Source organism: Saimiri boliviensis, chromosome 9, assembly GCF_048565385.1.
Source record: "Saimiri boliviensis isolate mSaiBol1 chromosome 9, mSaiBol1.pri, whole genome shotgun sequence".
NCBI lineage: Eukaryota > Metazoa > Chordata > Mammalia > Primates > Cebidae > Saimiri > Saimiri boliviensis.
Genome location: NC_133457.1, coordinates 95991740 through 96017811, shown reverse-complemented (window position 1 = coordinate 96017811; position 26072 = coordinate 95991740). Strand labels below are relative to the sequence as shown.

The 26072-nt window shown below is 49.2% G+C and overlaps 1 protein-coding gene across 4 annotated transcripts in view; it reads left to right on the top strand.

The window, feature by feature from the left end:
• Positions 1-21861, top strand: part of BCL2L1 (BCL2 like 1) — a 63916-nt gene extending 42055 nt beyond the window's left edge. For 3 of the 4 annotated variants that reach the window (XM_010342555.3, XM_010342554.3, XM_010342553.3), the window contains exon 3: positions 20241-21861. In XM_010342555.3, coding sequence (XP_010340857.1) covers positions 20241-20378 — 138 coding nt within the window. In that variant the 3' untranslated portion in view covers positions 20379-21861. The remainder of the gene's footprint in view (positions 1-20240) is intronic. The other variant, NM_001280000.1, reaches the window with a different exon arrangement.
• The last annotated feature ends 4211 nt before the right edge of the window (positions 21862-26072 follow it).

Below are 26072 nucleotides of genomic sequence, written 5' to 3'. Positions count from 1 at the left end.
TTCCTGAGATTCAGTCTCTTTGTTCATACCCTGGGGGACAGGGCTATGGTTCCAAGGCATATTGTGGGGTACCTGTGTGGCTGTTCTGGACTGGCTTCCAGTCGGCTGGCTGACTCTGCCCGGGACCTCACATATCTCCTCTGTAAAGGTGTTAGACCAAGATCTTCAAGATAACTAGAGGCTATATGCAGATGGACATTTTCTGTTTTAATAGTCAATGTATTTTATGTTGATTTACATCTGAGGTAAATGATACTGTTTATAGTAGAAAAAATAAGTTGCCTTTTCATTGCAGTTATTTATTTAGCAAATACTTACTGAGTGTCTGCTATCTGCCAACCACTATTCTAGCTACTGGGGATACCTGCCTTTATGAAGTTTACTTTTTTTTTTTTTTTTTTTTTTTTTAGATGGAGTTTCGCTCTTGTTACCCAGGCTGGAGTGCAATGGCTCAATCTTGGCTCACTGCAACCTCTGACTCCTGGGTTCAAGTGCTTCTCTTGCCTTGGACTCCTGAGGAGCTGGGATTACAGGTGCCCATGACCATTCCCAGCTAGTTTTTGTATTTTTAGTAGAGACAGAGTTTCACCATGTTGGCCAGGCTGGTCTCAAACTCCTGACCTCCGGTGATCCACCTGCCTTGGCCTCCCAAAGTGCTGGGATTACAGGTGTGAGCCACCGCGCCTGGCCATCATGAAGTTTACATACTAAGAGGATAGAGAGTGACTGGGGGGCTGGCAGCAGGCAGCAGGCAGCTTTTGGTATCTATTTGCCTTTTTTAAAAAGGATAATTAAGGAAGGCCTCTGAGGAGGAGGCATGTGAGCAGAGATCTGCATGATCTGAGGGAGGAGACCATGCAACAGCCTATGGAAAAAAAACATTCCAGACAGAAGGAACAACTGCCTCAGGGTGAGAATGGTGTGCCTGGCATGTTTGAGGAAGAGCACAGGAGATGAGAGTGGCTAGAACAGAGTAAGCAGGGGAGAAGTGTTTGAAAAGAAAGGTTTGTGTGAGCAGTGGTGAGACACTTTGGTTCTTCTGGGTAAGATGGGAAGGCAGTGGGGAGTTTTGAGCAGACAGGAAACTGACTTTGCTCACCCCTCTGGCTGCCATGTGGTGAAGGAACTATGGGGTCGATAAGAAGCTGGAAGACCAGTAAGGAGGCTGTTAGGACAATACAGGCAAGAAATGATGCTGGCTTGGACCAAGTGATAGCAATGAAGGTGGTGGGAAGTGGTGGGATTCTAGTTAAATTTGGGATATAGATCCACCAGGATATGTAGACAGATGAATGCTAGAAGGGATTTAAGGATGAGAAAGATGCAGAAAGAACAGGTTTATGGAAGAAATTAAGGATTTTTAATACATTTATTTAAATTTATAAAAAGTAAGTCAATCGATAAAATAATGTTAAGTAGGCCAGGCACAGTGGCTTACACCTATTAAAAAAATCCCAGCATTTTTGGGAGGCTGAGGCGAGAGGATAGCTTGAGCTCAGTAGTTTGAGACCAGCCTGGGCAACATAGTGAGACCTTATCTCTACAAAAAAAGAAAAAGAAAAAAAAATTAGCTAGGCGTGGTGATGCACACCTGTAGTCCCAACTAGTTGGGAGCCTGAGGCCGGAGGATTATGTGAGCCTGGAAAGTTGAGGCTGCAGTGAGCCTTGATCACACTACTGCACTCCAGCCTGGGCAACAGTAAGACCCTGTCTTGAAAAGAGAAATGTTAAGTAATAGTAACAGAATCACAGATAAGGTCAAAATAGCGATGGCTGAAATTGTGGATAGAGTGGACCAGATGTGTCTGTGCTTCCTTCCAGCTCTAAAATTCTGCTTTTGTGATTCAGACCACATAGTCTCCCATTCACAGAACGGCAACTTGAAGCTCAGCCTAGCCCTAGAATAAGCAGATAAAGTGGCAGGAGAGCAATCCTTTGGGCCAGGCTTACCTCCTGTTAATTTGGAAGGACTTGGGAAGTTCTTGCACATATATTGGCCTTCTGGCATTACCTCATTTATTCATTCATTCATTCAGTCAGTCAGTCAGTCATTGAGCACCTTCTGCCTACCAGGCCCTGGACAACTACAGCTCTGATGCCTTTTCTCTCCTAATCTAAAGCAAGCTACCCCAACCCCCACTCCTACTGGAGCCTGTCTATTCTGTGACCTGGCATATGCCTGGCAATGGTCGAGTGATGTCTGTGCTGAAAGTGGGACAGCCACAGCCTTGGCAGAGCCCTGCCCTCGCTTTGCTGCACTATCTCTGTCTATCCTCTGCCATCCTCATCTTATTACCATCCACTTTGGGGCCTGGTGAACAGATGATTTTGCTTCCATGAGAGCAGCAGAAATAGTTACTTTATCTCTTTCTTCATGAAGGTCCTCATAGTTATTAAGTTGAAAAGAAATCCTTTGGTATCAAGGGCCTCTTCCCTGCCTTTTATAGATGGGAAACAGAGGGCCAAAGAGGCAGGCAACTCCCACAGTCCACATCTAATTCATCAGCAAATCCTTTCAGCTCTACTTTGATTGATTGATTGATTGATTGAGAACAGGGTCTTGCTGTGTCACCCAGGCTGAAGTGCAGTGGAGCAATCATGGTTCACTTCAGCCTCAACCTCCTGGGCTCCAGCAGTCCTCTAACATCAACCCCGGAGTAGCTGGAACATGCCACCACGCCCAGCTAATTTGTAGCATTTTTTTAAAAAAATAGGGTTTTTGCCATGTTGCTCAGGGTGCTCTGAAACTCCTACGCTCAAGCAATCTTCTCACCTCAGCCTCTCAAAGTGCTAGGATTATAGACATGAGCCATTGCTTCTGGCCCAGCTGTACTTTAAAAAATAAATTCTGAAACTGACTGCTTCTCACCAACTTCCCTGGCACCATTGTGGCTAAGCCACCATCGTATTTTCCTGGTTAACTTACCAGACCCCTGGAGATCTCCACTCAGCAGCCAGAGGGATGCTATTTAACACCAAAGTCAGGTCATGTCCTTTCCCTGCTCAAAATCCTGCAGTGCTTCCACAGGACAAGCCCAAGTCTTTAAATGGCCTACCAGGCCCTACACAGTCGGGCCCTTAGCTACCTCCAGATCTCATCACTACCAGTCTCCTCACATTCACTGGACTGCAGCCACACTGGCATCTTTCCTGTTCCTGGAGCACCTCAAGCACGTTCCTGCCTCTGGACCTTTGCACTTGTTCCCACTGCCTTTTCTCAGATTTTTGCAATGCCTGTTCCCTCACTTCATTCAGTTCTCTAATCAAATTCACCTCCTCAAGAGGTTTTCCCTGACCATGGATTCTAATCTGACCTTCTTCCATGTTTCTCTCTACCACCTTTCTCACATTTATTCCTTTTTAACACATCACCATCTGACATGTTTATTGCCTGTCTCTTCCCATTTGATTATAAACTCATACAGGTACGAATTTTCATTCTATTTAGTTGCTGCTTTATCCTCAGCACTTGGCACAGTGCCTGACACTTAGTGGGCACTTAATGAAGATTTGTTGAATGAATGAGTGTCCAAAACTAGGTAGGGCAGCCTGTCTGGGCCTTCCTACAACTCCATAGGTGACCCTGGCTTACAGATAGATTGTGTCCTATCTTAGAAAACTCATCTAATTGCTTCACCAAAGCGATTTGGCATCACTTTTGTTTCCAAGATAAAGACCAGACAGAGAGAGGAACTCTTTCTGCAAGTACTGTCCTCAGAGCTGGCTTGGGGGGAAAGTGGGTTTATCACTGAGTAGCCTCAGCATATTCTTCCCTTTCTCACTCCTTGAGGCACCCAGGGAACCAGGGGGGAATGCTACTTCCATGTACTCAAAGTGGTCTCTGACTTTCTTTTTTTTTTTTTTTTTGAGGCGGAGTTTCGCTCTTGTTACCCAGGCTGGAGTGCAATGGTGCGATCTCGGCTCACTGCAACCTCCGCCTCCTTGGTTCAGGCAATTCTCCTGCCTCAGCCTCCCGAGTAGCTGGGATTACAGGCACGTGCCACCACGCCCAGCTAATTTTTGTATTTTTAGTAGAGACGGGGTTTCACCATGTTGACCAGGATGGTCTCGATCTCTTGACCTCGTGATCCACTCGTCTCGGCCTCCCAAAGTGCTGGGATTACAGGCGTGAGCTACCGCACCCAGCCGGTCTCTGACTTTCAAGGCTGAAGAATGGCAGATTCTCAGTAAATATTGGGTAGGTGAAAGGGTGAAGGAAAGGTCTTAGTAAAACCTCTATATGTATCTTGTTGCACTGGCAAATGTAACATGCTATGAAGTTAAATGCCCTCACTAGTAACCAGTGACTTCAGGCAAAGTCTCATCACCTGTCTGAGTTTTAGTGTCTTCATTGGTAAAATGGGGACAGCACCTACCTACTTGGAAGATTTTGAGAATTCAGACAGTAAATATTAGCTCAGCAAATATTAGCTGTTGCTTTTGTTTGTTTGTTTGTTTATAGCTACAAATAAGAGAGGCACTCTGAGAAGTACAAATGGAGCCACTCATTTTTAGCTGTTAAAAAAATAGGCCAGGGCCACATGCAGTGGCTCACAGCTGTAATCGCAGCACTTTGGGAGGCCGAAGTGGGTGGATCACCTGAGGTCAGGAGTTCCAGACAAGCCTGGCCAACATGGTGAAACCCCATCTCTACTAAAAATACAAAAATTAGCTGGGCGTGGTGCTGGGTACCTGTAATTTCAGCTACTTGGGAGGCTGAGACAGGAGAATCACTTGAACTCAGGAGGCAGAGGTTGCAGTGAGCGAAGATTGCGCCATTGCACTCCAGCCTGGGCGACAAGAGTGAAACTCCATCTCAAAAAAAAAAAAAAAAAGTCTGGGTGGGTGGTTCATACCTGTAATCCCAGCACTTTAGGAGGCTAAGGCAGGTGGATCACCTTAGGTCAGGAGTTTGAGACCAGCCTGATCAACCTGGAGAAACCCCATCTCTACTAAAAATACAAAATTAGCCGGGTATGGTGGCACATGCCTGTAATTCCAGCTACTCAGGAGGCTAAGGCAGGAGAATCGCTTGAACCTTGGAGGCGGAGGTTGTGGTGAGCTGCAATCACACCATTGCACACCAGCCTGGGCAACAAGAGCAAAACTCTGTCTCAAAAAAAAAAAAAAAAAAAAAAGCCGGGCGCGGTGGCTCAAGCCTGTAATCCCAGCACTTTGGGAGGCCGAGGCGGGTGGATCACGAGGTCGAGAGTTCGAGACCATCCTGGTTGACGTGGTGAAACCCCGTCTCTACTAAAAATACAAAAAATCAGCTGGGCATGGTGGCGTGTGCCTGTAATCCCAGCTACTCAGGAGGCTGAGGCAGGAGAATTGCCTGAACCCAGGAGGCGGAGGTTGCGGTGAGCCGAGATCGCGCCATTGCACTCCAGCCTGGGTAACGAGAGCGAAACTCCGCCTCAAAAAAAATAAAAATAAAAATAAAAATAAATAGGCCAGGTGCAATGTCTCATGCCTGTAATCCCAGCACTTTGGGAGGCTAAAGCAGGTGGATCACTTGAGGTCAGGAGTTCAAGACCAGCCTGACCAACATAGCAAAACCCCGTCTCCACTAAAAATACAAAAATTAGCCTACAAAAATACAAAAATTAGTGTGGTAGCACATCCCTGTAATCTCAGCTACTTAGGAGGCTGAGGCAGAAGAATCTCTTGAACCTGAGAGGCAGAGGTTACAGTGAGCAGAGATTATGCCACTGCACTCCAGCCTGGGTGACAGAGTGAGACCCTGTCTCAGATAATAATAATAATGATAACAGCAGCAGCAACAGCTAACATTTACAGAACACTTACCATGGACCATTTAATTCTGCTGCTAGGCCTGTGACATAGGTACAGCTGTTTTCATTTTGCAGCCGGAACACCAAGCTTGGAGGGGTAAAGTGTCTTGCTCCAGGTCCTGCAGCCAGGCAGTCATAGAACTAGGGTTGGAAGCCACACACACTGTCTCCCTCCAGGGTAAGGAGGCCTGAGACCAAGCTCTGCTGTGTCCCTGTATGAAGCCTTGGAGGTGTCCCTTCACCTCCTCTGGGCCTCAGTTTCTCACCTGCTCAGGGTTGAATCACATATCTCTGTGATGCTCTGAAATTTTTGCGTGGTCCACAGGCCATATCACGTGGGACAGTGAGTTGCTTCTGGGCCTCCTAGTGGTGGTGCTCTGGGTATTGACTATGAACAGCACACCTCTGGGTGGTCCCTCCCTTGATATCAGGTAAGGTGCCCAAGCCCTCTTCTCACCATCTCAGGCATCTTACTGTTCTGCACCTTAAAGGAGGGGTGGACTGGGGCAGAAATGAATAGGGCAGAAAACTAGAAGGAACCCACTCCTTCGTCTGGTACCAATCAATGCAGGATGCTGTGGGGAAAAGAGTAGTAGGCTGACAGTCAGTGGATATGGGTGTTGTTTCCCAGTTCCATCACATCACAGAATGGAGGAAATGCAACCCTGTGGGCGCCTCCAGCCCTGAGTTTTTGGTTACAGGGTGTGAGCATTCATCTGTACAGTGGGGAGGGAAGGGTGTTGGTTATGGGATTTGCTCCCTTCCCCAAATCCTCCAGAGCTGTTGCCTTCTGCTGTGGAATTCCAAACATTTCCGATCAGATAAAGGTGGCTGAAAATACCCGGGACTTGTCTGGACTAGTTGGAGGCGGTGCTGGGGTGAAGAGGTTGAGGCCACAGGAGCTAGAGCATAGAAAGATCTAGCCTTGCCCAGGAGTCATAGATGTGCCTATTGCTCTCTTCCCCTGGAATCCTGCAGATTTCAGAGCAATGCCCAGCAGGCTTTGAGGTGAAGGATCAAACTGTTTTGTGGCAACAAGTCCTACTTCAGAATGCTGCCTCTCACCTTATACACTAAATCACTGGATCTTTTGGATACTCCTGAGAGAGACAACCCCGGTAGTCACTCATTTGTCTTTTATGAGTTACTTTCATTCTCCTTATACTGCAGCCCTAGTAGGAGTCCTTTGAGATGACCCCCACTTTATTTTTTTTACAGTTGGGGAAAGCCCCAGACTCTCCCAGAATTTCAGACAGGGAAAAGACTCACCTGCAAATCAGTGATGGAACTGGAAAACGAAACCCACATCCACTGACTGTCAGCCCGGTACCCTTTTCTCCACAGCATCCAGTACTGATCTGCACCAGACAAGGGAGTTGCCATAGCTTTCCGGGGAGAGGAGGAAGGAGAAGCTCCTTTGGGCCATGGAATACTTAGAGTCAGAGCTCAGAAGGAAGTCCTAGTTTTTGGAGATTGCTACCACATTCCCACCTGTTGCCTCAGCACAATGCAGAAGAGGCCTTTTCTAGATTCTTTCCATAAGCTTCCTGTTCCCCTTCCTTAGCCTGGGAGATAGGTTCTGGAGAATACTGGATGCCCTGCCTAATCACCTGCTATATCAGGGCCTCTTTTTAGTTTTGCCAGGCAGTGAGGAAAGGGATGAAGAGAGAAGGAACTGGCCTTTCTTCTCTTCCCTCCTCTCTGTGCACCACTCAGCCATACTCTTCAGCACCTTCTCTGGGCCCAGCACTGGGCAAGGCCTAGGGGACAGAGCCCGTAATCAAATGGGGGAGGAAGTGAGCAACTAGGCTCCTTGAGGAGGTGACCTGTGGATTAAGACCTCAGAGGTAAGTGGGAGAGAGCTTGGCAAAAGCACCACTATGGGCAAAGGTCTTGAGTCTGAACAGAACACGGCACGTGAGGAATGAGGCAGCCTGGCCCTAGGTGAAGCTGAGAAAACCCTGAGGCCACTGTAAGCCACAGAGAAGGCTCCAAGACGCGAGTTGAGCCATGGTCTACTAGTAAGAACAATAATAGCTGATGTTTACTGAAAGTTAACTGTGTGCCCTGTGCGATTCTAAGACCTTTACATGTATTACTGTTTGAATCCTCATGGTTCAAACAGTAATACATCCTCATGGTTCAAACAGTAATATAACCTTATTCTTTTGAAATAAGGACATTTTAGGCCAAGCACAGTGGCTCATGCCTATAATCCCAGCACTTTGGGAGGCTGAGGCAGGTGGATCATTTGAGGTCAGGAGTTCAAGACCAGTCTGACCAACATGGTGAAATTCTGTCTCTACTAAAAATACAAAAAAATTAGCTGGGCCTGATGGTACGTGCCTGTAGTCCCAACTACTCAGAAGGCTGAGGCAGGAGAATCACTTGAAAATGGGAGGTAATAAATAAATAAGAACTTTTTTTTTTTTTTTTTTTTGAGACGGAGTTTCGCTCTTGTTACCCAGGCTGGAGTGCAATGGCATGATCTCGGCTAACCGCAACCTCTGCCTCCTGGGCTCAGGCAATTCTCCTGCCTCAGCCTCCTAAGTAGCTGGGATTACAGGCACGCACCACCACGCCCAGCTAGTTTTTTTTTATTTTTAGTAGAGACGGGGTTTCGCCATGTTGACCAGGATGGTCTCGATCTCTCGACCTCGTGATCCACCCGCCTCGGCCTCCCAGAGTGCTGGGATTACAGGCTTGAGCCACCGCGCCCGGCCAATAAGGACATTTTTTTATCCCCATTTTACAGATGAGGTCAAAAGCAAAATGTCTTAATCTAGTTTTCAAGACTTATTGGTTCCCTGCCTGCTCTGTACTCTGGCAGCCCAACTTGGTAGGGAAGTAGAAGTTAAATGTCTTCCTCCAGATAGCACCTCCATTTCACAAATGAGGAAACTGATACTTGGAGGAGAGCAGCAGAGGAGAGAGATCAGAACTAAGACAAGCCAGTCAAAGGAGATAGAGGGAGACAAGCATCAGCTTCCTGACAGGGAAGAATTTTCCAATGGGGGCTGTCCATAGATGAAATGCTCCACCCAGGAAGGAGGGAGCTCTCTATCACAAGTACGTAAGGAGAGAATGCCCTAGAGATGACTACCAACTCCCACGGGTGTGGACTATCAGGATAAAAGGGACCCACTGTGTGAATTCAGCACTCTGCCTTTCTCAACCTTGTTTGTGAAATGCGGGTGTTCATGGTGATTTTGAGTATTACATGGAAGGTTAGATGGGTATGTTGTAAGGTCACTGGAGTCTGACTCTGTTCCAAGGGTGAGTATTGGTCTTTCTCACCCTAGACACTGGGAGAGGAATGGAGGGCTGTGGCCACCTACCTATGAAAGAATAGAGAGCCACCAGGGTCGAAATGAGAGGGTTGAGATGAGGGGAAGCCTCGGAATCCCAGGGGATGTACCCATATGAGCACATAGCAGCCACCCAGGAATGGTTCAGTGTTTAGTCTCTAGAGACAGACTACCTGTATTCAAATCACAACTCTACCTCTTAATGCCTCTGTGACCTTGGGAGGGTGACTTGTCCTGTCTGCTCCTGTTTCATCATAGGTAAGCTGTAGAGTACTAACAGCATGTACTCAGTGGGGTTATTGTGAGGATTAAGCAAATTCTTAACACATGAAGCACTTAGCACCATGCCTGGTACCTAGTAAAACTTCAGCTGTTTTATCACCATCACTTCCAGGGAAGGAGGTTGTGAGCCCCAAAATGAGCATCTTTGTTCCCAGTAAATGCTTTTCTGAATTCTTTCCTTTGCCCCCAAGCCCATCACCCCAGTTCTGAGCTAGAGAGATGGAGAGCCCACACTCGCGCTGCTGGGCCTGATAGCTTTCTTGATTCCCCAGCGGAGGTGTTATCTCCTCCCGGCACAACCGCTTCCTTTTCTGAGAAATGCAAGTGCATCTGTCAGGCACGGCTTCTTAGAACTAATGGTGGGGGAGGAGGTGGAGGAGGTGAGGCTGGCAGCTGAACTGAATGGGTTAGAGTTGGAGGAAGATTAACATGAAGTTTGTTGTGAGGATGCCACCAGTATTCCCTATAGCCCAGATGGCTTGATCCCTCTCTGATACCCCCTGGTCTTATCACTACTGTTGTGGAGTTCAAGGCAGGAGAAACTGAGGCTCAGAAGCTGAAAGGCTTGCTGTGGCACCCATAGCTAGGCTGGCTTGGCTGAGGTGTTGACCCCAGCACAGTCTCACCACCCCTGTCTTTGCCCCTGTCCCCACTGAGCTGCTTCTTCATGTTGCCCACCTCCAGGCCTATGCTTCTGCGGGGTAGAGGAGAAAGGCTGTGTCTTCTCACATCTCGGGAGCCAACAGCTCCCCTAGGAAAACCAGAGGAAGTGGATTCCAACCACAAACCTCACTTCTTCCGAGTCTCCGCCTGCAACTCCCTGCCAAGAGAGTGATAAGGCCTCTCCGTTTGCCCTACCGCCCTTCCTACCATCTCCCAGGGAACTTCTAGCAAGGCCTTGTTTGTTTATTCAGCAAGCATTTATCAGCCTCTCCATCAGAGAAACTGAGGCCAGGAGCAGAAGGTGACTCTGCAGGTGACTCACAGCCTGCCAATGCAGAGATGTGAGGAGGACAGGACAAGGTACAGTCCTGGTGTTCCTGGCACTTTCCCCCTTCCTCTTCTCCACCTACCTCTTTCCTGAAATAACTAGGCAGGAAGGAAGCAGTGGGCCTGGGCCCTCCAGAGTCACCCAAGAGGAAGGAAGGGTTCGTCTGGCACAGGGATGCTTGTTCCTCACTGAAGCCAGGACGGAAGGGTTTCACTTTCCCTCCTGGTCTTCGTCACATCCTTTTCCTGTGGTACCAGTTCCCCTCAGCTGGCAGGAGCCACTGCTTACTCATTCAGCTGATGACCTCAGGCTACTTTACCCTCCTAGACAGACCCAGGGCCGTGGCCCTGGCCCAGAATATGGAGTTTGCTGCCAAACATACTGGGGCTTAAAAGTGGCTTCCCTTTTGTTTTTGTTTTTTTCTTGAGACAGGGTCTCATTCTGTCACCCAGGCCAGGATGCAGTGGTGCAGTCACAGCTCGCTGCAGTTTCAACCTCTGCCTCAAGCAGTTCTCCCACTTCAGTCTCCTGAGTAGCTGGGACTATAGGTGCACGCCAACACACCCAGCTACATTTTTAAGATTTTTCTTGTAGAGATGGAATCTCACCATGTTGCCCAGGCTGGTCTTGAACTCCTGAGCTCAAGCAGTCCACCCACCTTGACCTCTCAAAGATGCTGGGATTACAGGTGTGAACCACCATACCTGGCCACTTTAACTAGGTCTCAGTATTTCTGAGCCTCAGGTTACCTGGACTTAGAATGAAGGCCTCTTTCAGCCACAGAATTACATGATTGTCCTTTTGAAACTGAGCAGAGTGCTGCATCAAGGTTAGGAGTAAAGGCCCTGGAACTGGATTGCTGGTGTAGGCATCCCAGTTAGGTCACCAGCTCACTACATGGCCTTGAGCAAGTCACATATCATCTGTGGGCCACATGTCCATCAGCTATATGATGGGTTAATGGTAGTACCCACTGACAGAGTGTGGAGACAATTAATGAACAAATCTACAAAAAAAGCCAAAAAGGGTACCTTACAGGGTAAGTGCTCAGAAAGTGTCTGCTGCTGCTGCAGTCACTAAGGAAGTCAGGTTTTCTGTGGGTAGAAATAGCAGGGCCTAAGATGGCAAGATTGAATGTCAGAATTAGTGTGAATGAAGTACTGTCTTGGATAGATTAAAAGGAAAAAAAAAAAGAATCATGCAAGAATCTCAGAGAGATCCCACTCTTGCAGCTTCCTAGATAGGGATCTTGGGTAAACTCTGGAGCCTCCATTTGACATCTGAAAATGAGGCTATTGATAAATGTTATAAGGATCAAATGAAAGCATTCATTTGTTTTTCTAAAATAGATTCCTTTAGAATGGCATCTGCTTCAGGAATTCAAGACCAGCCTGACCAATATGGTGAAACCCCGTCTCTACTAAACAATAGAAAAAATTAGCCAGGTGTGGTGGCATGCCCCTGTAGTCCCAGCTACTCAGGAGGCTGAGGCAAGAGAATTGCTTGAACCCGGGAGGCAGAGGTTGTAGTGAGCTGAGTTCACACCACTGCACTCCAGCCTAGGTGACAGAGCAAGACTCCATCTCAAAAAGAAAAAAAAAAAATGTCATCTGCTGTGTTCCAGGTATAGCACCGAGTTCTAGAGAGGCCGATGACAAAGCTACACCCAGTCAAGGCAAGGAGACAGGACAAAAAATAATCTCTCAAGTGAACATGATGGTTGTACATGTAATTGGGAAATGTGGCCTAGCGTGCATAGAGTGCTTTAGCTCAGTGCGCAGCACAGGTGAAACATTAAAATGTTTGATAGTGGTCAGCTGTCATAATAATAGTTTTTGTTTGTTTTTGTCTTTTGTTTTTTTTGAGACAGGGTCTCACTCTGTTGCCCAGGTTGGAATGCAGTGGCCTAAACACAGTTCATTGCAGCCCCGACCTCCCAGCCTCAAGTGATCCTCCTTAGCCTCCCAAGTAGCTGGGACTGCACATCACCACACCTGGATAATTTTTTTTTTTAAGTTTTTTAACTTTTTTTTTTTTTTTTTTTTTTTTTGGAGACGGATTTTCGCTCTTGTTACCCAGGCTGAAGTGCAGTGGCGCAATCTCGGCTCACCGCAACCTCCACCTCCTAGGTTCAGGCAATTCTCCTGCCTCAGCCTCCTGAGTAGCTGGAACTACAGGCACGCACCACCATGCCCAGCTAATTTTTTGTATTTTTAGTAGAGACGGGGTTTCACCATGTTGACCATGATGGTCTCGATCTCTTGACCTCGTGATCCATGCACCTTGGCCTCCCAAAGTGCTGAGATTACAGATGTGAGCCACCGCGCCCGGCCCCTTTTTTAAGTTTTTTTTTTTAAGAGACACAGGGTCTTGTTATGTTACCCAGGCTGGTCTCAGACTCCTGGGCTCAAGAAATCCGCCTGCCTCAGCCTCCTGTTTTATTACTGTTAACAAGTAGGGCTGGGTATGGTAACTCACACCTTTAGTCCTAGCACTTTGGGAGTCCAAGGCAGGTGGATAACCTGAAGTCAGGAGTTTGAGACCAGCCTGGCCAATGTGGTAGAACCCTGTCTCTACTAAAAATACAAAAAAACTAGCCAGGCATGGTGGCATGGGCCTGTAATCCCAGCAACTTGGGAGACTAAGGCAAAAGAATTGTTTTAACCCGGAGGTGGAGGTTGCAGTGAGCCAAGCTCATGCCACTGTACTCCAACCTGGGTGACAGAGTGAGAAGCTAAAAAGAAAAAAACAGGCTGGGCACGGGGACTCACGTCTATAATCCTAGCACTTAGGGAGGCCGAGGTGGGTGGATCAACTGAGGTCAGGAGTTCAAGACCAGCCTGGCCATCATTGTGAAACCCCATCTTTAAAAAAGAAGAAGAAAAAGAAAAAAACAATGACACCATGGGCCAGAGAGGTGAAGTAACCTGCTCAAAATCACACTACTAGGAAGAAGTGGGAAGTGGGAAGACCAGGCATAGTTGCTCATGCCTGTAATCCCAACACTTTGGAAGGCCAAGCTAGGAGGATTGCTTGAGACCAGGAGTTTGAGACCACCCGTGGGCAACATAGTGAGATCCCAACTCTACCCAAAAAAAAAAGATAGAAGAAAAAAAAAAACAGGGAAATGTGGGTAATGAAGCCAGGATGGGAACAGAAAAATCAGATTCAAGTAGTGACTATATTTGAACCTCTGGCTGGCCCCTGGCATTTGGGCCCCTTTCCTCAGGGCCTCATGCCAACCTTTTCACCTGACTTCTGCAGGGTCACAGGCAGCTACAAGGTGACCTGCATCATTCAGTTGGCTGCCTCTGGGCAGAGATCTAGCTGAAGTCAGTCTGTGCCTGTCTGACTGGGTCCTGAGCCAGACTTGGTCCCAGCCTGCACTGAGTCCCCAGACTGTTGGGGAAAATTGGCACACAGCAGGCAACAACCCAGGAACACCACTCTTCTCCCTCCAACCTCAGGGCCTTTGCACTTATTACCTCTGCCAAAACAGGCTCTCTCTCTGTTTTTTGAGACAGAATTTTGCTCTTGTTGTCCAGACTGGAGTACAGTTGTGCAGTCTCAGCTCACTGCAACCTCCATCTCCTGGGTTCAAGCAGTTCTCCTGTCTCGGCCTCCCAAGTAGCTGGGATTATAGGCGCCTGCCACCATGCTCGGCTAATTTTGTATTTTTAGTAAAGACAGTGTTTTGCTATGTTGGTCAGGCTGGTCTTGAACTCCTGACCTCAGGTGATTCGCCTGCCTCGGCCTCCCAAAGTGCTGGGATTACAGGTGTGAGCACCTGGTCCAAGCTCTGTCTTATCCAAGGTTGTTTTTTTTTTTTTTAAATCTCTCATAGCTGCTGTCATCTTGTCATTCAGGTCTTAGTTGTCCAGGCTAGAGTGCTATGGCACAATCTCAACTTACTGCAACCTCTGCTTCCCAGGTTCAAGCAGTTCTTGTGCCTGAGCCTCCCAAGAAGCTGGGATTAGAGGTGTGCGCCACCATGCCCAGCTAATTTTTGTATTTTTAGTAGAGACAGGTTTCAACACGCTGGCCAGGCTGATATTTAACTCCTGGCCTCAAGTGATCTGCCCACCTCAGCCTCCCAGAGTGTTGGGATTACAGGCATGAGCCACTGCCCAGCTCTCTCAGGTACTCGCTATCACCTCCCCAGGATTTACAACTCTATCATCTCTGAAATTATATATTTTTTTTTCTTTCTTGTTATCCTCTCTCCTTCCCAGTAAGGCAGTATTTCTCAACCTTTTTTTTTTTTTTTTAAATCATCCATCCCTGCAAGGAGTCTTCACTTTTTTGTCTTAACTGCCTTCCCATGAAATTTGAATACCTCAGCTATGCTTATGTCTCTTTATGTGCTGTGGCCCTGTGGAGAGCTCTGATATATTAGAGGAAGAACCTTGAAAGTGGTACTAGCCTGGGCATCTCCTACAGGCCAAGTCAGGAGACCCAGTTTTCTAGTGTTGGCTCTACCAGAAACCAGCAGTGGAAACTGTAGAATGGGCAGGTAGATTGGCCTTGCTAACTTCGTGGGTCTGCCTGGCTAGGACTCCATGACTCTCCTGTGGAGGTCATTAGCCATTGCCTGTCCCCAGTGGCCCTACAAACCCCCACATGGAAGTCAGCTACAAAGAGAAACTTCCCCCACTTTCTTCTAAATCAAGCTGAGGATGCAGATAGGCAGGCCCTTGAACCTGGGTCTCCTAGAAACCTTTGTGACATCAGAGACTTTTCTGCAACCTACTCTTAAACCTCATCCCCTGCCTACCATGCCAGCCTGGCTAACACCAATGGGAGCCACCCAAGGAGTAGTCAGGGCTTATCTCTGCTTTTCCACACCAGGGCTGCTCTGCAATCCTGTTTATTTATCCAGAGTAGCCGCCCACTGAGAAAATGGCTCTGTTTGTTTCCAAGTCTGTCGTGTGAACCATGGGCTAAATATACCCACGCCACCGCCTCTCCAGCACCCGCCCTGGAACAACACGCCCCATTTTGCTCATGTTCTTTCTGCAAAAGCAATCCTTAGAATCCACACCCCTTGGAAATCCTACTCCCCTTCCCCAGGAGAAGCTGCTAAAGTGGAGATGAAGGTTGTCCTGACCAGGAACGCATGAGTCGGGGCAAGGGCGGATGAAATGAGAATGTTTCTGTAACACTGAAATGAGAATATTCCCTCCACCCAGGAATGACTGTTCCTGGACAGTGAATGCTTTGTGCCCTTGTGGGGACAGCGCCTGTTTACTCCAACCCAGCCCCAGAGCTGAAAATGTCCTGTGGCTCTCAGCCCTCTACTTCAGGAAAGTTCCCATCAAGGGAGCTAGGCCTTTCCCATTTTGGCTGCAACCCAGTGTCCCTGGTTTCTTGAGAGACATTTGGCCTCTTGGGATAACCAGGACCTTCTCCCATGCTCTTCATAGTCTGGAACTCTCCCCTATCACAGATAAGCCTGTTTTATGACTCCACCTGGGCGAACTTGGGAGCAACAAAATCAAACCTCTGGTGAAAATATTTTTGTCTGCCAAGACCCGCAGAGGCTGGCTAGGATGGAGTGGGAAACAGGGAAGCATAGCCATGTCCCTACTGTCCTCCTCTCCCCAGATCCTTTACCTCAGTCCTGCTCCCGCATTCCTTCTCCAGGAAATCCTTTCAGCACTGCTGACAGGACAGGTCCCTCTAGCCTCCCGGGTAAGGGAAGTTGCCTTAGCAGCACTCCCTTTGAAGCTAGGCGGTCTTGCAGTCTGATCCTGACTCTGCCATCTGTTTGCTGAGTGTTCCCTACTTTAAACCTCAGGCATTTATTTGTGAAATGTGGCTCAAATCTCTATGTCTAAGGATTCTGATGAAGGTAAAGTGGGATAACAATGCCTGACACGTAGTAGACATGCAATACATTTGTTAACTCATGTATTTATTGAGCACCAGTTATGTGCAAGACACTGTTCTGAGCACTGGGTATATAGGAACACGACAGGACCTCTGCCCTCATCAAGACACATTTAGGAGGGCCGGGCGCGGTGGCTCAAGCCTGTAATCCCAGCACTTTGGGAGGCCGAGGCGGGTGGATCACGAGGTCGAGAGATCGAGACCATCCTGGTCAACATGGTGAAACCCCGTCTCCACTAAAAATACAAAACATTAGCTGGGCATGGTGGCACGTGCCTGTAATCCCAGCTACTCAGGAGGCTGAGGCAGGAGAATTGCCTGAACCCGGGAGGCGGAGGTTGCGGTGAGCTGAGATCGCGCCATTGCACTCCAGCCTGGGTAACAAGAGCAAAACTCCGTCTCAAAAAAAAAAAAAAAAAAGACACATTTAGGAGCCACCACCCCTGGCCTATACTAAACGTGTCTTGATCAGGGCAGCACTTTGAGTAATCCCAGCACTTTGGGGCTGAGGTAGGTGAATAACCTAAAGTCAGGAGTTTGAGACCAGCCTGACTAACACGGTGAAACCCCGTCTCTACTAAAAATGCAAAAATTGCCAGGCGCGGTGGCTCAAGCCTGTAATCCCAGCACTTTGGGAGGCCGAGGCGGGTGGATCACGAGGTCAAGAGATTGAGACCGTTCTGGTCAACATGGTGAAACCCTGTCTTTACTAAAAATATAAAAAATTAGCTGGGCGTGGTGGCGCATGCCTGTAATCCCAGCTACTCAGGAGGCCGAGGCAGGAGAATTGCCTGAACCCAGGAGGCGGAGGTTGCGGTGAGCTGAGATTGCACCACTGTACTCCAGCCTGGGTAACAAGAGCGAAACTCCATCTCAAAAAAAAAAAGCAAAAATTAGCTAGGTGCTATTCGGGGGCTGAGGCAGGAGAATGGCTAAAACAAAGTTCAGAAGCTAGTTATGAAAAGTTCTGGGAGTATGTGCAGTTTAAGGGGAAAAAAAAGTGGTGAGGTGATGAGGCCAGGCATGGTGGCTCACACCTGTAATCCTAACACTTGGGAGGCTGAGGCAGGAGGATCCCTTGAGCCCAGGAGTTTGAGACCAGCCTAGGCAACAAAGTGAGACCCTGTGTCTACAAAAAATACAAAAATTAGCCAGGCATCATAGTGCACACTTGTAGTCCCAGTTATTTGGGAGGCTGAAGTGGGAGGATCGCCTGAACCCTGAGGTCAAGGCTGCAAATGAGCTGTGATAGTAAGAGTCTCCTCCTAATCTTACGCATCCTTCTAGAGAAAGAGAGAGCATATGTATTCAAACAAATATATATATATATATATATATATAAAATATATAACATACATATTTTTTATTTATTTATTTATTTATTTATTTATTTATTTTTTTTTGAGACGGAGTTTCGCTCTTGTTACCCAGGCTGGAGTGCAATGGCACGATCTCGGCTCACCGCAACCTCCGCCTCCTGGGTTCAGGCAATTCTCCTGCCTCAGCCTCCTGAGTAGCTGGGATTACAGGCACGCACCACCATGCCCAGCTAATTTTTTGTATTTTTAGTAGAGACGGGGTTTCACCATGTTGACCAGGATGGTCTCGATCTCTTGACCTCGTGATCCACCCGCCTCTGCCTCCCAAAGTGCTGGGATTACAGGCTTGAGCCACCGCGCCCGGCTATTTTTTTTTTTTTGAGATGGAGTTTCACTCTGTCACCAGGCTGAGAGCGCAGTGGCGTGATGTCGGCTCACTGCAACCTCCGCCTCCCAGGTTCAAGCGATTCTCCTGCCTCAGCCTCTCAAGTAGCTGGGATTACAGGTGCCCGCCACAACGCCCAGCTAATTTTTGTATTTTTAGTAGAGACAAGGTTTCACCATGTTGGCCAGGATGGTCTCAATCTCCTGACCTTGTGATCTGCCTCAGCCTCCCAAAGTGCTGAGATTACAGGTTTGAGCCACCTCGCCCAGCCTGAACTTACTTCTTTCTTTCTTTCCTTTTTTTTTTTTGAGATGGGAGTTTTGCTCTTGTTACCCAGGCTGGAGTGCAATGGCGCGATCTCGGCTCACCGCAACCTCTGCCTCCTGGGTTCAGGCAATTCTCCTGCCTCAGCCTCCTGAGTAGCTGGGATTACAGGCACATGCCACCATGCCCAGCTGATTTTTTGTACTTTTAGTAGAGTCGGGGTTTCACCATATTGACCAGGATGGTCTCGATCTCTTGACCTCGTGATCCACCCACCTCAGCCTCCAAAAGTGCTGGGATTACAGGTGTGAGCCACCACGCCCGGCCTCTCTTACTTATTTCTAGGTGCCAGACACAGGTTTGGATTCTGGCTCCACCACTGACATAGCTGGGTGACTTTGATCTAGTCCCAGGGCCCTCAGAGGCACAGCTTCTTGGTCTGTAAATGGAGAGAGACAGCCTGCATTGCAGCAATGTTGGGAGGATTCAAGGACAAATTGGGTACAACGCTTACTCATAATAAAAGTATGCTCTAGGTCGGTCGGGGTGGCTCATGCCTGTAATTCCATCCAGCACTTGGGAATTCCAGAACTTGGGAGGCTGAGCCGGGCAGATCACCTGAGGTTGAGAGTTCAAGACCAAGCTGACCAACATGGAGAAACCCTGTCTCTACTAAAAATACAAACGTAGCGAGGCATGGTGATGCATGCCTGTAATCCCAGCTACTCAGGAGGCTGAGGCAGGAGAATCACTTGAACCCGGGAGGCAGAGGTTGCAGTGAGCCAAGATTGTGCCATTGCACTCCAGCCTGGGCAACAAGAGCAAAACTGGGTCTCAGAAAAACAAAACAAAACAAAGTATGCTCTAAGTGTCCCTCTCCCTGCCCCACAGGCTGTTGCATCCTGGGCTGGGTAATTTAACCCACAGCTCCTCCTTCCCCCTATCATGTGCTTCCCTTCTGACTTAGCTTCAGGCCAGAGGGCTGTTGTGACAACCTCCTGGGCCTGGAGTCACAGCCCCTGGAGTGGAGGACAGGGACAGGGCCTCACAGACCCCATCATGGAGGCCTCTCAGTCCTGCGTCGTAGTTACCCTCTCTCCTCTGCCCTGCTTTTCCGTCACCAACCTGACCCAATCTATCCCTGGATTGGCCCCAAATGACCCTGAGGATTTAGCCCCATGCTTTCTTGTCCCTCCCTCTGGTGCAGCAGTAGAAAGTCTGAGGCCTAGTGGTTCTACACGCCACACAGCCCTCAGACTCAACTCCGGGCTCCTCACAGCTTCCAGGCCACACATGGTTTGGCCCTGGCTCACCCCTGCACCATCATCTTCCCCATGCCCTCCTGTCCTGCACTCTGCTCCAGCCACGCGGCTTCCGTCAGTTCCCTGGCCCTGCCTGTCTCACTCCCACCTTGGATTCTAGAATAAGTGCTGCTTCCTGACTGACCTCGGACAGGGTACTTTGCTCCTCTCTGCCTGCTTTCTCAGCAGGAGCATGAGTTGATTATGACCCACTGAGGGTCAAGAAAGAGGACCGCCGGGCGCGGTGGCTCAAGCCTATAATCCCAGCACTTTGGGAGGCCGAGGCGGGTGGATCACGAGGTCAAGAGATCGAGACCATCCTGGTCAACATGGTGAAACCCCGTCTCTACTAAAAATACTAAAAAAATTAGCTGGGCATGGTGGCGTGTGCCTGTAATCCCAGCTACTCAGGAGGCTGAGGCAGGAGAATTGCCTGAACCCAGGAGGCGGAGGTTGCGGTGAGCTGAGATCGCGCCATTGCACTCCAGCCTGGGCAACAAGAGCGAAACTCCGTCTCAAAAAAAAAAAAAAAAAAAAAAAGAAAGAGGACCACCCTTAGCCCTTTACCTGGCCCATAGTGGGCACTGGTGGCTACAGTTTTTCACATCACCAAGGCCATAGCATGCAGATGGCCCCCTTCCCCCACCCACCTACGTTACTGTCTGACAACTCAAACTGCACCTTCCTTCTCTCTCTCTCCCTGCAGGACACTTTTGTGGAACTCTATGGAAACAATGCAGCAGCCGAGAGCAGAAAGGGCCAGGAGCGCTTCAACCGCTGGTTCCTGACGGGCATGACTGTGGCCGGCGTGGTTCTGCTGGGCTCACTCTTTAGTCGGAAATGACCAGACACTGACCATCCACTCTACCCTCCCACCCCTGCCCTGCCCTACCACATCCCTCCGTCCAGCCGCCATTGCCACCAGGAGAACCACTACATGCAGCCCATGCCCACCTACCCTCCACAGGGTTGGGCCTAGATCTGGTCCCCTGCAGTTAGTTTTCTAGAATTTACCACACTTCTGTAAGACACCCACACCTCAGTTCCCTTGGCCTCAGAATCCACAAAATTTCCACAAAATCTGTCCCAAGGAGGCTGGCAGGTATGGAAGGGTTTGTAGCTGGGGGAAGGAGGGCCCTACCTGATTGGTGCAACCTTTACCCCTTAGCCTCCTGAAAATGTTCTTCTGCCAGGGAGCTTGAAAGTTTTCAGAACCTCTTCCCCAGAAAGGAGAGTAGATTGCCTTTGTTTTGATGTTTGTGGCCTCAGAATTGGTCATTTTCCCCCCTCTCCCACACTAACCTGGATTTTCTTTCCTTCCATCCCTATCCCCCAAGAGCCATTTAGGGGCCACTTTTGACTAATTAGGGATTCAGGCTGCTTAGGATAAAGAAGCAAGGACCAGGACTCCCTTCCCACCTCTGGACTGGCAGAGTCCTTACTCGCAGTCCATATGTCCTCCAGAAGCCTCTGGCTAGAGGCCAGCCCCATCCAGGAGGGAGGGGGCTATAGCTGCAGGAAGCACCCCATGCCAAAGCTGGGGTGGCTCTTGCAGTTCAGCACCACCCTAGTCCCTTCCCCTCCCTGGCTCCCATGACCATGATTGAGGGACCAACTGGGCCCAAGGCAGGTGCCCCAGAGCTGTTTATGGCCTCAGCTGCCTCACTTCCTATAAGAGCAGCCTGTGGCATTTTTACCTTGGGCTGCTCCTCATGGGACTTCAGGGGACTCAACCCTGAGGTGAAGGGGAGCTATCAGGAAAAGCTATGGGAGCCCCAGGGTCTTCCCTACCTCAGGCAGGAAGGGCAGGAAGGAGAGCCTGCTGCATGGGGTGGGGTAGGGCTGACTAGAAGGACCAGTCCTGCCTGGCCAGGCAGATCTGTGCCCCACACCTGTCCAGCCTGGGCAGCCGGGCTGCCAAGGTCAGAGTGGCCTGGCCAGGAGCTCTTCAGGCCTCCCTCTCTCTTCTGCTCCACCCTTGGCCTGTCTCATCCCCAGGGGTCCCAGCCACCCCGGGCTCTCTGCTGTACATATTCGAAACTAGTTTTTATTCCTTGTGAAGATGATATACTATTTTTGTTAAGCGTGTCTGTATTTATGTGTGAGGAGCTGCTGGCTTGCAGTGCGCGTGCACGTGGAGAGCTGGTGCCCGGAGATTGGACGGCCTGATGCTCCCTCCCCTGCCCTGGTCCAGGGAAGCCGGCCGAGGGTCCTGGCTCCTGAGGGTCCCTGCCCCAACCCCTACCCCACACTTGTTCCAGCTCTTTGAAATTGTGTGAAGGTGAAAGTGCAGTTCAGTAATAAACTGTGTTTATTCAGTGAACAAAGAGCCTGGGCTCTTGTGTGCTCTGGGATGGAGAAAGGAGGGGCCACTGGAGAGCTGGGTACTGGTCCTAGCTCTGCCACACTCAGGGGAGGGCCTTAGACCAGTCTTTCCTTCCTTCTGGGCCCGAATTTTTCCACCTGTACATCGACAGGGTTTTACTGAGCACATGCTGTGTGCCAGGCACTAGGGCTGCATGTGAACAGGACAGACACAGTCTCTGCCCTCAGGAGCTGACCTTCTAGTAGGAGACAGTCAGCCACTGGGCAAGTGTTTACTGAGCTCTGCTCTACACGGACATAGTCCTGGGCACTGGGGACTTCTTCAGACAAAACCTTTGCCTTTACATAGCATTCGTTCTAGTGGAGGAGACAGATACGAGCACTGCTCTGGCTGCTGTAGGGTGTGGGGGAAAGGTGTGATGCTGTTTTGTTACATTCCTGTAACAAAAGATGGATTCACAAAAGAAAAAAATGGTGCTTCACGCCCTGTAATCTCAATACTTTGAGGGTAGAGGATGGATTGCTTGAGGTCAGGAGTTCAAAATCAGCCTAGGCAACAAAATGAGACCCTGTCTACAAAAAAAAAATTTTTTTTGAGATAGACACTTGCTATGTCGCCCAGGCTGGAGTGCAGTCTCACAATCTCAGCTCACCACAACCTCTGTCTCCCAGGTTCAAGTGATTCTCCTGCCTCAGCCTCCCAAGCAGCCGGGATTTCAGGCACACACTACCACCCCTGGCTCATTTTTGTATTTTTAGTAGAGATGGAGTTTCACCATATTGGTCAGGCTGGTCTTGAACCGTTGACTTCGTGATCCACCTGCCTCAGCCTGCTAAAGTGCTGGGATTATAGGCATAAGCCACAGCGCCCAACAAAAATATTTTTTTTTTTTTTTTTTTTTTTTTTTTTTTGAGACGGAGTTTCGCTCTTGTTACCCAGGCTGGAGTGCAATGGCGCGATCTCGGCTCACCGCAACCTCCGCCTCCTGGGTTCAAGCAATTCTCCTGCCTCAGCCTCCTGAGTAGCTGGGATTACAGGCACGCACCACCATGCCCAGCTAATTTTTAGTATTTTTAGTAGAGACGGGGTTTCACCATGTTGACCGGGATGGTCTCGATCTCTCGACCTCGTGATCCACCCGCCTCGGCCTCCCAAAGTGCTGGGATTACAGGCTTGAGCCACCGCGCCCGGCCACAAAAATATTTTTAAATTAGCCCACGCAGCAAGGCCAGTCCAGATTCTTCTTGGCCTCTGTGTAGCATTCCTTCTGCCCCGGTACAGGAGACAAGACATAGGTCAGAATATTTATTTTTTAAGAGAGTCTCACCCTGTCACCCAGACTGGAATGCAGTGGTGTGATAGATCACTGCAGCTTCAAATTCCTAGGCTCAAGCAATCCTCCTGCCTCAGTCTCCTGTGCAGCTGAAACTACATGAGGGTGCCACCAAGCCTGGCTAATTTTAATTTTTTTTTTTTTTTAAGATGGGGGTCTCATTATGTTGCCCAGGCTGGTCCTGAACACCTGGCCTTCAGTGATCCCCACACCCAGCCAAGAATTTGTGGCTAGCTTCTACACAGTAGAGCAAAGGAAGGTTACAGTAATATTTCTGTGCTTTATGGCTTGCTTTGGGGAGAGGAGTTCTAGTTTTTATGACCCGCCTTGGGGAAGAAGAATGAATGCTAATTTCTGTTACTTGCTTCGGGAAAGAGGAATGAGAGACAGCAAGCCAGGAGAAAGTCAGAGAGATCTTGCTTCTGAGGCTATTTCTGAGGCCTTCCAGCCTCCTTTAGTTCAAAGTATTCAGCATGCCAAAGTGCCATACTTTGGGGTATTGTTTTCTAAGCCCCAATAAGGGCCAAGAAGGAAGAGCAACAACCACGAGAAAGCTGTTTGGTCTTCTACCAAGACATGAAGGACTTAGTAGGGAAGGAGGTAAGAAAGGGTCAGACTTGAAATTTTTAAGGTAGATCCCACAAGATTTTAGATGGAGTAGAGAGAGCTTCAGAGAGACTCAAAGATGACAGATTTTTGGAATAGTGATGCCATTATAAATAGAAAAATGAAGCGCATGTCTGAAGCCAGGCAACCCAAAAGACTCATAGTAAGTGCAATCTGAGCTTGTCTGGGAATCGAGTCAGAGAGGGCTCCCTGGAGGAAGTAACACAGAGCGAGGGCCTGAAGAGTGCATCACAGATAACTTAAAAGTAAGTGGGGAGGCAGGAGAGTGGGCCTGGGCAAGAAGCAGTAAATGCACCAGATGAGCAGGCTTGTCTTCAGGTTGAAGGAAAGTTGGTGTGTCCAGAGCCGAGAGAGGACCCTCCTGGGTTTAAGATGATGACAGAGGGATGGGACGAGGGGACTGAACTTGATCCTGCGAGCAGTGAGAGCTAGAGAAAGGTAAGTTCTGGAGTGATACAGCCCCTGAGAGCCCTCCAAACTCTGGCTGATGTGTGGAGAAGGTTTTGGAGTGGGGAGCAGAGTGGAAACACGAAGATGAGTGAGGAAGCCATGGTTTCATAAATGCTCCGGTTTTGAGGGTGGGCAGCCAGATGTGTGTCCCGGGTCGTCATTCCTTGAGCTGTGGCTGCGAGCGGGTTACCTACTCCCTCTGTGCCCCAGCTTTCCGCTCTACAGAATGGGTGTGATGGGCAATTAAATTAGATAACCCAACAGCGGTGGAGGAGGACCGGATGTTGAGGGTGACCGCAGAGACGAACTCGGCATCCCGCTGGCTCTCCGGGAGAGAAGAGAAGGGGGTGCTGCACTTTCGGAGTCCCGCGTGGCCCCTACCGGCGGCCAAGGAGGGGTCTGGGAAAAGGGGTCAGGAAGGAGCTCCAGCCGGAGGACCGGCCTGAAGGTGGGACCTGCCCCGGGCGCCCCGCCCCGCCCGCTTTCCGGAGTGGGCGTGACTGTCCCCTGGTGGCCACAGGATGCGACCTGAGAGCCAGCCCCAGCCCAAGCTGCTACCGCTCAGGGCGCACGACCTCTCTATCGGGGCCACCTTTCCCCTTTGTCTTCCATCCTCTACCCTACTCACCGGAAGGATAGCTACACTTCCAACCCTCAGGTACTGGATTCAGAGCTTGTGTGGACTCCCGGGGGCTACCCTCAGGTACTGGATTCAGAGCTTGTGTGGACTCCCGGGGGCTCAGAATCACCATCCTGTTTGGTTCAAGACAAAAGCCTCCAGCGTTCCACCATGATGTGTCCCCAGCTCTGCCCCTAGCCAGAGCCGTTCAAGTCCCTTCCTCAGATTCTCCATATGCCTCTAGAAATGTCTTCACTCTTTTTTTTTCTTTTTTTTCTTTTTTTTTTTTTTTTTTTGAGAAGGAGTCTTTCTCTGTTGCCCAGGCTGGAGTGCACAATGGCGCGATCTTGGCTCACTGCAACCTCCGCGTCCCGGGTTGAAGAGATTCTCCTGACGCAGCCTCCCGAGTAACTGGGATTACAGGCACGCACCACCACGCCCGGCTAATTTTTCTATTTTTAGTAGAGATGGGGTTTCACCATGTTGGCTAGGCTGGTCTGGATCTCCTGACCTCAGGTGATCCACCTGCCTCAGCCTCCCAAAGTGCTGGGATTACAGGCGTGAGCCACCGCGCCTGGCCTGATTTTTTTTTTTTTTTTTTTTTTTGAGACGGAGTTTCGCTCTTGTTACCCAAGCTGGAGTGCAATGGCGCGATCTCGGCTCACCGCAACCTCCGCCTCCTGGGTTCAGGCAATTCTCCTGCCTCAGCCTCCTGAGTAGCTGGGATTACAGGCACGTGCCACCATGCCCAGCTAATTTTTTGTATTTTTAGTAGAGACGGGGTTTCACCATGTTGACCAGGATGGTCTCGATCTCCTGACCTCGTGATCCACCCGCCTCAGCCTCCCAAAGCGCTGGGATTACAGGCTTGAGCCACCGCGCCCAGCTGATTTTTTATTAATATGCACGCACTCACGTGAGAATTCTGACCATGTTTAATATTTATTCCCTCCTAAGTTATTTAAGCCATCTCATTGCAATAAATTTACACATAAATAATGTTTTAAAATTTTTCTTATAAAAAGTCTTGTGATTTCTTGAAGTTCTCAAATTAAATTTAAATGGCCAAAAGAAAGACAAAAAAAAAAAAGAAAAGAAAAAAAGCAGGCCGGGCGCGGTGGCTCAAGCTTGTAATCCCAGCACTTTGGGAGGCCGAGGCGGGTGGATCACGAGGTCGAGAGAT